This window comes from Ovis aries, chromosome 2 (assembly GCF_016772045.2).
Source record: "Ovis aries strain OAR_USU_Benz2616 breed Rambouillet chromosome 2, ARS-UI_Ramb_v3.0, whole genome shotgun sequence".
NCBI classification, from domain to species: Eukaryota; Metazoa; Chordata; class Mammalia; order Artiodactyla; family Bovidae; genus Ovis; species Ovis aries.
This window is the reverse complement of record NC_056055.1, coordinates 202,903,657-202,916,156: the sequence shown is the minus strand read 5'-3', so window position 1 is coordinate 202,916,156 and position 12,500 is coordinate 202,903,657. Positions and strand designations below refer to the sequence as shown.

The following is a 12,500-nucleotide window of genomic DNA, read 5'->3' as shown; positions in this document are numbered from 1 at the left end:
GCTAGTAATTTTTTTACAAACTGACATCTTTGGGCAAAGCAGAGAAGCTTCACTGAACCAGCCAGTAATAGTGAGCACAAGGAAGAGAAAGTTGAAGCACAGTTTCTTGATTTGCTCCTTGTTAATCCCCATTAGAGTAGCCAGATGCTGCCCTCTGCCTTTCTGCAATGTTATATTTCAACACAAAGCCCCCACCCCCACCTCAACTCACTTTATACTTTCCAAGGTAAGGGTGGCGGCCTCCAGTTATTAATATGTCTTCTCCTCGTTCTAGAATGCAGCGGACTGGACGACCATGTCTAACACAGAAGAAAAAGAATCAGGAGAAGTAAACTCTTTTACCAAATTGGAATTATCCAGGGTTTATGGAACTCCTAACAGGAGCCTGAGTGCAAGCCACACACATCACAGAACAACAGAGTGACCCCCTGAGCCCCACTGTGCGATTCTCAGGCAGACACCACGGCCTCCCCTCCTCTGGGTCGGGGAACAGTGCCTGGCAATCACTACTCATGGGAGGGGCTCTAGGGTATTGCTTTGGGGTGGTTTCCCACTGGGATGACAACCTCCATGATGGGCAAACAGTCCCAGGGCCACATTAGAGATGGTTACAAATGGAGGCATGGCATCTGGTCCCATCACTTCTTGGCAAATAGATGGGGAAACAATGGAAACAGTGACAGACTTTATTTTTGGGGGCTCCAAAATTACAGCAGATGGTGACTGCAGCCATGAAATTAAAAGACCCTTGCTCCTTGGAAAAAAAACTATGACCAACCTAGACAGCATATTAAAAAGCAGAAACATTACTTTGCCAACAAAGTACGTCTAGTCAAAGCTATGGTTTTTCCAGTAGTCATGTATGGATGTGAGAGCTGGACTATAAAGAAAGCTGAGCACCAAAGAATTGATGCTTCTGAACTGTGGTGTTGGAGAAGACTCCAAGAGTCCCTTGGACTGCAAGGAGATCCAACCAGTCCATCCTAAAGGAGATCAGTCCTGAATATTCACTGGAAGGACTGATGCTGAAGCTGAAACTTCAATACTTTGGTCACCTGGTGCAAAGAATTGACTCAGTGGAAAAGACCTTGATGCTGGGAAGGATTGAAGGCAGAAGGGGAAGGGGATGACAGAGGATGAGATGGTTAGATGGCATCACTGACGCAATGGACATGAGTTTGAGTAGGCTCCAGGATTCAGTGATGGACAGGGAAGCCTGGTGTGCTGCAGTCCATCGGGTTGCAAAGAGTCGGACACGACTGAGCGACTGAACTGAACTGAACCGAACAAATGGAGGAATTCGGGAGGTGTCTGCCTGCCAAGTACTCCCTGACAGGGCGGGTCTGGAATCAAGGTCTTCGTGTGTCATGGGACAGAAGAGTTGACCTACATTACTTAGCAAAGAAATTCAGCCTTCTACATGTGCCTGCTCCAAAGACAATTTTCTTTGGTTATGTGTTGATACCCTTAAGGGAAAATGGTACTATAAATAAATGCAAGCATAACAAAGGGGCTTCCTTGGTAGCTCAGCAGTAAAGAATCTGCCTGCAATGCAGGAGCCAAGGGAGATGAGGCTTCCATCCCTGGGTCGGGAAGATCCCTTGGAGGAGGGCATGGCAACCCACTCCAGTATTCTTGCCTGGAGAAGGCCATGGACAGAGGAGCCTGGAGGGCTACAGTCCACGGAGTGGCAAAGAGCTGGACACGACTGAAGCGACTGAGCATGCACGCAAGTGTAAAGAAAGCAAAACACCCATTGAAATTAAGGGAATATATATACACACACATTTTGAGATGTATTTTATATCTAATTATATGCATATATGAACCTTTTGAGATATATCTATATATCAATATATATAGATACACGGATCAATACAAATATCTACTGCAAAAGGTTGAACTGACCTGCATAATTATATATACATTTATATATATATACAGGTGCTAAGGAGAAGTAATCTCATCTTTTCAGGATCTGCTTCTGTCTACTCTCCAGGCACATTTTTTAACTGTGGTTTTTATTCTTTTCAGTAACTTATCCTCATTTTTGTTCTTATACTATGTAGCTTGAGATTATAAAATAAAGAAGTCATAATAAGCCAGCGATTTGTGCATTTGTACATTATACGTTATTTTAAATAACCTTGACTCAGCTTCTTCCTCAGTGTTGAGATTCCACAATGTTGAGAATATTCAACGTGTCCTCATTTGATTTTTAGTCTATCGAACAGATTTTCTCCACTTACTTGTTTGCAGCAAATGCAGTGATGGCTGCCAGGACGCCAGTTTTTGTCACTTTCCCCCCAAAGGCCCCGCCAACACGCTTTACGTGACACATGACTTTGTTAGCTGCGACCTTCAAGACTGCAGCAGTTATGTCCTGTGAATGATAACAGTTTTCATTAATCTGACTCCCATGCAGCAAGGGAGTGGGTCACTCTTACACGTTTTGATTGCTTAATGTATGTAATACTCAAACTCTGTGGCTGTACTAAACAATAGGATGATTTCCAAAAACCTAAGCAGGCATCCAGGCTGATCTCGGTAGTATTTGGCTGTAATGACAGTGCGAAAACTATCATTTATATTACATAGTCTTTTCAATGGAATTCCCAGGTGGCACAGCAGTAAAGAGACCGCCTGCCAAATGTAGGAATTGCAAAAGATGCTGGTTCGACTCCTGGGCCCGATAGATCCCCTGGAGTAGGAAAGGGCACCCCACTCCAGTATTCTTGCCTGGAAAATCCCTTAGACAGAGGAGCTTAGGGGACTAGAGTCCAAGGGGTCACGGGTCACAAAGAGTCGGATATGACTGAGCATGCACTCAGGAAAGAAAAAAAAAGTCCTTTCAATATCAATGAGATATTTTTGTGATGATAAAAGTAAAAAAAAATTTTTTTTCCTTCATGAACTACACATAAGGTGTCCTTTTCAGACTTGACTCCTATAGATATTTTCCTGCAGCAATGAGATTTTGTGGTCTTCCAAGCCTTTCTCAGACTGGGTCTTTTCCTTGCACATCACTGTCTCTACTGGACAGTGAGCATCCCTCACTTCCCATTTGGATGAAGTTGGCTAGCAGGTCTTCCCTGGATCTAGGTCTTGTTCTTCCTTGCCACGCTAATGTCTGAGGTCATTAAGTCTTTTTCATTTTACTTTTTTTTAAATTGGAGGATAATTGCTTTACAATATTGTGTTGGTTTCTGCCGTATAGTGCAAATTGGTCATACATATATATATATATATATATATATATCATATAAACATATATCCCCTCCCTCCTGAGCCTCCTTCCCACCACCTCCCCATCCCAGCTCTCTTGGTAGTCACAGAGTGCCAGGCTGGTGTAGGTGGGGAGCCCAAGAAGAGTGAGGTGATAAGCCCAAGGTCACTCAAGGAGTGAGGAGCAGAACAGGACTGAAGTGGAATTTGCCCAGCCCTTCTCAGAGGCCTCATTCTCCACATTCCCACTTGCTCTGGTAATGACACTGGCTCCTTGTGACCTACTGAATCAAGACACCAGTGGCAATTCCCCTTACTTCCACCCTGATGCTTAAACTCACCCCTAGGCACATCCTCCATTCCAGCATAGGCAGTCTGTACTACTCTTCCCTCTTTACACACACACTGCCTGGCCTATAGGACACAGCGAAAGGGGTTTGCCAAAAGGATGGACGAATGGTTGAAAGAATGCATGCATGACATTTGATCCTGATGCAGAACTGCCTGGAAACGGCCTCTTTCCTCACCATCTATAGACAAACTTCATTCTCACTGTAAATCCAGACTTAAGACTTCATCTTCATGGAATTTCCCAGACAATTCTAGGGCTTCACGAACCTCCATTCTCTTAATTCTCCTCTGTAAATTCCGACTTAGCTGATTTAGCACTTGGCTGTATTCTGCTCAATACTCTTTCCTAATTGCTCCATGTGAATTAGGTGACTATAGGTTTTGGAGGGCAGACTTTTGTCAAAAAAAATTTTTTTTTTTTTTAGTTTTATTAAGCAAGATTGAAGGCAGGAAGAAAAGGGGATGGCAGAGGATGAGATGAATTGACATACATCACTGTATAAGTTTAAGGCATACAGCATGATGGCTTGATTTACATATATTGATCACCATGGTAGGTTTAGATAATATCCATCATCTCATACAGACACAATTAAAATAAAAAATTTCTCACTGTGACAAGAGCTCTTAGGATCTACCTCTTAACAACTTTCACATATATAATACAGCTGTGTTGACTAGTGTCATCATTTCTTTTGTAGTCTTAACAGTGCCAAGAGTATAGCAAAAGAGACTTGCTGGTTGTAAAGTTACAGGTCCACAAAGAGAAGACCACTGCTTTCATAACACCTTAAAAGTTGTAAAGGTGTATGGATCTTAACACCCAAAAGCATATGGCTATTAGTACTCTAAACTCCTTTAGTTTCTAAAATGACATTTTAACCTCTAATTGTTCTCGTTGTATCTTGTTGGCAGAAACCACTTAGCCACATCCCCTTCATGTGGCCCCATCTTACCTGTATGTATTTAGGGAACTGAGTAGACACATAGACATCGATTTCTTGATCCTCTCCTTTGGGAACAACCAGCATGCTTTGGGTTTCCATATAAAAGTGTTCTTGACCTCCCATGTGTATTTCACCTGTTAGAGGAAAATACACCAGAATCAAAGAAGCTGTCTGATAGCACCTCCCTAAGTGTTATCTCATTATGGAGAAATTCCAGCAACGGTGCTTCTGCTTGGGCAGCAGGCTGCATGGTGAAGGGCCACAAATAACAATAGTTAGCTTTTATTGAGAACTAAGAGTTCTGCAGGGGAATTTGTTACATCTGCCAATACAGTAAGTCACAGAGTCCTGGGGATGAATATGTGACTTTCCAGAGGAAAATACTATGGCAAAGAGAAGTCCTCTCTCTGTTCTTTCTTGTAAGTGCCGCTAACTATCCTGGACATTATACATAGTAAAAGAAACAGAAGACTCTGGAAGGCACAAGTCAGACATGAAGTGACTTAGCATGCATGCATATTATAAATACGGGAGAGTAAAGGGATAAAGGGAGGTAGCGTTTTTATAATTTACTTAAACTAATAAAGTGTCACTATCAAATATACTATAAATTTAACATCTAGAACTACCACTAAAAAAAGAAATTCACAAAGAGACACACTCAAACCACTATACATAAATAAAAATAGAATTCTAAAAAGTGTATGAGTAACCTATTGGAAAACAGGGCTAAAAATGAAAAACAGAAGTAAAAAAAAAAGAAAACAGAATACAACTGTGTCGGTCATCATGTTAGGTGGAAAGCAGAACTTTTACAAATGAAGACTGTGTCCAGTAAGAGTGATTTGTAAATTATTTGAGAGGGATTCCCAAGAAAACCTTTTATATGAGAATCTGGACTTCCTATCTTATCTGAAATCTGAATAAAGAGAGTACAGGAGAATAAGTAGATTCTACTTCTTTAATAACATATAAAGATTACAAGGTCAAGAACCCGGATCTCAGTTTCAGTTGAAGTTTTTATCGAAAGTGTACATCAAAAACCCATTTGTCAGTAGGATCAAATCCATGGTATACAATGTTAGTGATTCCGTCTATCCACCCAGAATTAATGTGGTTAAGTTTAAAAAATACAGAGCTAAAAAATATTAGACAGAGTTGTTTCTGCTTAAACCCATCAGGTGGGCAATATTTTAAGACCCTGTTACATTGTGCTGCCCGCCTCACAGCCCTGGACCCACGGTGCCCTCTCCTCACTCTACAGTGTGGCTCACAACTCTCTAGGCTGCAAACCAATTTGTTCAACTAATCCCTGAGATAAAATGTTATCCCAGGATGGGCTTAGGAGTGATTCCTTCAGGCGTATTTACATTTTAATGAGTTCCTTGAAGACGAAAAGCCATTAAGATATGAAGGAGTCTCTCCGTACTCTGCCCAGTAGGACAGGCTATGGGGAAGATCATTTTAGCTTCAGAGTTCTCCTGCAAATCCTGCCATGGAGATTGTTATCCACTCTCTCAGTGTAAAGCCCACCCCAGCTAGTGGGGTTTCACAGAGATGAGTGAGAAGCAGCATAACGTAGAGGAGAGAACGTTAACTTCAGAGGTGAGAAACTTATATAGATTTGATTCCTGGTCAACTTCATGTCTCTCCAGCCTTAGTGGGCTCATTTGTAAACCAAATTCTTTAAAATCCCTCTAGGATGTGGGTTTGATTCCTGGGTGGTGAAGATCCTCTGGAGGAGGAAATGGCAACCCACTTCAGCATTCTTGCCTGGGAAATCCCATGGACAGAGGAACCTGGCAGGCTACAGTCCACGGGGTCGCCAAGAGTCGGCCATGACTGAGCCACTGAACAACAACCAGGGCTATGACACAGCCACTATGTAAGGCTGAGATATATGTTTCACAGTTGGTAAAAGTCAGCAATGGCATCATTCCCCTCAAGAGCACAGTTCAAGACTTGATGTGATGCTCAACATATTTCATCTTTTAAATATTCTTTTTTCTTGGGGCATCTGTTTTCCTAAGGGGCAGATTAAGTACCATCATGATTAGTATCTCCAGTTATCTCTCATTGAAACAAGTAGTCATAAATCCTTCATCAAAACATTTGGAGAGTAAGAATAAAATCCCTTTGAGTCAAGAGAATGAAAACTTAAAAGCAGTACAATTGTCCATTTTACAGCTTCCTGTTCACTTTTATACTTATCAATAGGATATTGTGCTGTTGTTCAGTCACTAAGTCATGTCCGACGCTTTGTCCCGACCCTATAGTCTGTGGCCTGCCAGGCTCCTCTGTCCATGGGATTTCCCAGGCAAGAACACGAGTGAGTTGCCATTTCCTTTCCTAGGGGATCTTCTCGACCCAAGGATCAAACCCACGTCTCCTGCATTAAGGTGGATTCTTTACCGCTGGGCTCTATAGAGTATGTGCAACTTAAAATTCAAGAAAGAGATAGATTGAACAACTTACCTAACTAAATGAAATAATTAAATGACATGTCAAGGACAAACACAATAATCAAATTCTCACACAGAAACATATTATGGAGCAAACAGGGCATGGACATATTATGGAGCAAGTGGAGGAACTGCTGTCAGTATCAGTATTTCTAAGACACTCTCACCATGGACTCTGTGCAGAAATGCTCCTGCCTTCTCTCCCACAAAATAAACTCACCACTGAGTGTTTGCCAGATTTTACTAATCCTGAGAGTCACCTAGAGCACTGTTAAAATTCATGAAAAATAGATTCCTAGGCTGCCCTGGATCTTCCAGTTCCAAGGGGCACAGGAATATAATACATATAGACACAGACAGACAGGCAGACAGGCAAAGAGACAGAGGCAGAGAGATATACACACACAGAGAGAACAATAAAGCAGGTTTAGTGAAATGTTTATTGGGGAATCTGAGTAAAGGATAATTAGGAGTTTCTTTAATGTTCCTGCAACTTTCCTGAAATTTCAAACTATTTCAAAACAAAAAGTTACAAGAATTTTGTTAGAAAGCTCAAGTCAACTATTTTCCAAGAGGGAATGGCACCCCACTCCAGTACTCTTGCCTGGAAAATCCCATGGACAGAGGAGCCTGGTAGGCTGCAGTCCATGAGGTTGCTAAGAGTTGGACACGACTGAGCAACTTCACTTTCACTTTTCAGTTTCAGGCACTGGAGAAGGAACTGGCAACCCACTCCAGTGTTCTTGCCTGGAGAATCCCAGGGACGGGGGAGCCTGGTGGGAGGCTGTCTATGGGGTCGCACAGAGTTGGACACGACTGAAGCGACTTAGCAGCAGCATATGTAATGAAAGGAAGTCTGCAAGGAAGTAAGGGAAGGGGACAAGGAGGAAGAGAGGAAAGGAAGGAGAAAGCAGAGATGGAGAGGGGTGAAGGAGAAATCAGAACGGATGACAGAGAAAGAAACGTGGACCTTGGAAATCCTTACGAAAGCTATCAATCTGCAGTGTTTCATGGCGCCTGCTGTCTAACATGACTAATAGCAGCAGTAGTGGCTGCTGTCTAACATGACTGTGGTCCTGCTCCTTAACCACTCTGAGCCTCAGTTTCCCGACCTTTGGGAAAACAGACACCATCTGTATAACTAACACCCGGAGCCATGGCAAGGGCGATCCAGGACCGCTTCCTCTCTCATCATTTGTTAAAGATAGTTTTACCTTCAAGAATTTGATCCACCATTTTAAACGCTTCATCCACATTTCCATACTCCAGTTTCCTCTCTGGCTCAAAGAAGGACTTGTTTTGTATAGCTTCCTAGAAGGAGAACAGAAGAGTGAGCCCCCCACCAGCCCCACAGCAGCAGCCACATATGGTGCTGGATCAATCTGAGTCTGGGCAGTGCTTCTCTTGCTCTGGCATCACATGCAGTCTCGTCAGGACCCCATGAACTGGGTTAAGAACCATGCTGCAGAGAGACTCTCCATGGAGCAAAAGCAAATGTCCTCATTGAGTCAAAAAAAAAAAAACAAAAAAAAAACTGCTTAGAAAACACCCAGCACCAAGGTGGTGGAACTGTTTCCAGGCCAATTATTCTCCTCATTCCACAGCCCATGTTATGCAGCCAGGGTAACAAGGCACAGGGACTTAGATCTTGGGCTCTGGACCCAGCTGGAGTTGTGTCCATCTTCTGATGTACTAGCTATTTGACTGTGGGTCTATTACTTCACCTCTTTGAGCCTCACTGGTAAAATGAAGGTTGAGTTGTACACACTGTTCCAATAGGGTTGTAAAAAGAATAAAATAAAATGAGGCATGAATGAGCTTACATGGCATATAACAAATGTTCTGTTAATGCTACCTGAAGGCACTCTAGTGATAAGGACATGATGGCCTTGACTGCTGGTCCCAAGCTTCTCCTTTGGGGGACTGAGTCCAGCATTTGCACTTGGGACTTCCAGCCCTGGAAGTAAGATTCCAAGTCTAGAGTGGGTACCACAAATCCACTTATATACTGGTTCCTAATGGCTTCCCCTGGGTGCCTAGTGAAGGACTATAAGAGTAAGTACACATTATCAGGGATGTAGCTGAAAAATCTAGGTTGGTTTTCCTACCTATCCTTGGGAATTCATCTTGCTGTAATCCCTTGGTCCTTGGCAAGTGTGACATGTCAGCTCCTGGGAGTATTGCTATATCAGATTATTGTCCATCCATGAAATTCCAGCCTGGTGGCAGCTAGGGACTCTCCAAACTTTGGTTCCCTTTGGCCACCAGTAAGTGTCTAGACCTATCAATATACCTTATGGATATGCTGTTGTGATCCTGCCATTTCCTCCATTCAAAAAGTGGGTTGGGTTTTTTTCTACTACCACGAGGCCCAGGGTCTTTGATAGAGTGTTTGTTGATTGCTTCTAGTGTTGATTAACTGTGTGACTTTGGGTAACTCAGCCTTTCAGTTTCTTTATCAGAATGGGGATAATAATAGTTTTTACCTTATAGGATTGTTGTGAGCATTTAGTGACTTACGTAGGAAACCTGTTTGGAACCAGGTAATCACACAGAGAGCTCTAGGTGTTACCTACGGTCACGTTGTTGACTGTGACAGTTGATAAGAGATTCTGGTTGGGAGCACCGCTTTCTCACCATGGTTATCAGCCTGACTCTTGGGGCCAAGAGTTTTGATAGCATTTCCCCATTCAAGCTATTAAAAATTCAAAAAAGCATAAGCTAGGTTAAACATGAGTGATAGTGATGGAGATCTATTTGTTTTTATCCTGTTTTAATTGATAACATACTTCCTACTGGAATCAATTCATATGATTTTCCTTTTTTTATTGGAGTATAAGTGCTTTACAGCATTGTATTAGTGTCTGCTGTATAACAAAGCATATGATCTCTTATTAATCTAAGACTCAGATATTCCAGGTTCAAAACAGAAATTAAGTTTCATACATCCAGTTTTTTTTTTTTTTTCCTTTGAGTTTGGCCTTTTGCTGCTTGCTCTTTGAGTAACTCAGAGATAATTTCCTGAATATGTCTTGGTCAGGAAAGTGATAAAAGAACTATATTATGCAAGGAACAAGGCATATTTCCTTGCTATACACTTTGATTAACTCTTCTTGATCTAGTTGATTGATCTCGGAGAGCTTAACCTTTGATAGAAACATGAGGTATTTCTTCTCCGCAATGTCAAAGCTTGGTATTTGATATTGGGATTCTTTGGCAGACAATTCAAGCTATGCTGGTGGAGGTTGAAGTGGGGGTGGGAAGAGAGTAGTGTCTATTTGCTTTTGGAATTTTATTTGGCTGGAAAGCAGAGTGCAGGGTGGGGGTAAAGGAAAATACTTAGTCACTGGAATTTGGCAAAGAATTATAAACAAAATTTTTGATAAAATATTACGCAAATAAATTCTTACTAAGAATTCAAACTCTAAAACAAAATGTTGAGGAAGGAATGTATAAAGTCAGCAAGCATACGAGGCAATGTATGAATGAAAAGGGCTTAAGATGGAAACAGAATGAATTTGAAACTAGCCAGAAAATTTGGAAAGCCTAATCACTCTTTGACTCCAACTAAACTTTTTTATATTTGTTTCCTTGACACGATTCTTTTTAAATTTCAAAACACTGATGACATTGTCCAGAAACAAACTCTATGTTCCTTGGCATAAAGCAGCATGATAGGAAATATACCCAAGGCCAAGTTCTCCTGAAGACACTAATCTTGGCCAGCTCATTTCCTTATTTTCTGCCTCAGAGCATGCTAGTCACCTAGAGAACAATTTATTCATTATGACGTGGAGATAATATTGCATTCCCAGATTACATTCAGTCTCTATGTGCTGAATCTAATCTACTCATGCTGTTTTCCCAACTTTCATGCTTTTATTACTTTGTAAATTATAAGAACCAATGAAATATATGCAGAAGAATACTCATATCATTTCATGGAGATGAGTCTTAAAACCTTTATAAATTTCAAAATTGTTTTTAAGAAACAGGATAGGAAATGCAGTTCCCCGATTTGTTCAAGTTGCCAAAATAACTGTCAGCATCATAGGATCTGTTTCTCATACTTACTTAAGATATGCATTAAAGGGTCTAAAACTAGGGTCACAGTATATGCTTCATGGAGCTTCTTGTTGGTTTTCACTATATACCTAAAAGAGTCCTGGTGAAGGTGGATATGGAGCCCTGGGTGTGCCCCCTCTTCTGGACATGGCTGGGTACCCATCTGGCATTCTTTTCACCTGCCCCTTCTAAAGAGTGCTCAGATTTCTGTTGAGGTCTCCATCACTCCCCATACAGCCCATGAACCTCAAAGAAACCTGACCCTCCAGCAGTAACCAACAGCTCTTGCCTGTCATGAATCCAGAGAGGGACATGTGACCTAAATGCCTGATGACGCTGGGTCCCAGGACTTGTGGGGTGCTGAGTCGATGGTGTTCTCTCTGCCATCCTATGACCACAGTAGGCAAAGCCTGGACCATGGGGAGCAGGGAGGAGATTCGGAAGACTAGCTTCCTTGCTAATAGTGATAGAGTTTGAGGAAAAACAAAGCCCCTGTGTTTTGGAAGCCACTTTGAGTCAGATTTTCTCTCCTGTTTCTGGCATTTTAACTGATACACCACTTAAATATGCTCTTCTGGCCCCACCCTTGAACTCATTACCTCAATGGTTAGGATCAGCGGCTCCAAATCTCGGTAGACAATCTTCACTCGCTGAGCAGCTCGCCTTGCCTGGACCTCAGAATCGGCTATTACGGCGCAGATAAGCTGACCCACACAAGACACCTGGAATACAGAAGAGACTTCTAGTTCCAAGGAGGGCAGGCAGCAGGTCCTTTCCTTCTGTTCATCTTCCTCCTCCTGCCAGCACAGAGCTAGACACACAGTGGACGTCAGCGCAGTGCCGTGGTTAAGGAAGGCTTCCGTAGAGAAGTCCATCTGTCAGAGTTGGCCTGCTGACCTCTGGGAAGTCTCTGTCTGCACTGGGAGAGGGAGGACTTTTTGCTCCATCATTGGCAGCGGCGGCTGAAGAGGGACTGGTGTGATGCGCCTCACGTAGAGCAGACCCAGGCTTTGAGGATGCTTGAGGGCCACCTGGCCTAGGAGAGTCAGTCCCATGGCTTGACCTGGGGCTGCCACACTATGAACAGGGCCATTCTGAGGGGAGACTTCTGCCTTCATGACAAGAAGGACCAGAAAGTCAAGACCATCTCACCCAGAGAGGAAGGAGGGAGGGGACAGTGGTCTCTGCCCTGAACTGGGGAGCACAGGCTTTTTCAGGGAGAGACATGATTGTAGGGGCCAAGAGTGAGTTGGGAGCGGTCACCATTTCACCTGCAGGTGGGGTGGGCAGATGGCCTAAGGAGTTCACCCAGGGACCAGGGCAGAAAGTGGATGGGGAAACACGAAACCAAGGCTCTAGAAAAGTGAAATAGTCAGGACTGGAAGAAGTCATGGGACCATTGGATTCTTTTTTACACCTTTTATTGTGATCCAAATCAAAACATAATCAC

At 42.7% G+C, this 12,500-nt stretch overlaps 1 protein-coding gene across 1 annotated transcript in view; it reads right to left on the bottom strand.

Moving 5' to 3' along the window:
• Positions 1-12,500, bottom strand: part of LOC101104557 (aldehyde oxidase 1) — a 69,576-nt gene that overhangs the window by 24,093 nt on the left and 32,983 nt on the right. Inside the window, exons 19-23 of the mRNA XM_004004810.5 lie at positions 11,650-11,772; positions 8,200-8,296; positions 4,533-4,657; positions 2,250-2,383; positions 212-299 (exon numbers count right to left, since the gene is read on the bottom strand). Of these exons, the coding sequence (XP_004004859.2) occupies positions 212-299; positions 2,250-2,383; positions 4,533-4,657; positions 8,200-8,296; positions 11,650-11,772 (567 nt within the window). The remainder of the gene's footprint in view (positions 1-211; positions 300-2,249; positions 2,384-4,532; positions 4,658-8,199; positions 8,297-11,649; positions 11,773-12,500) is intronic.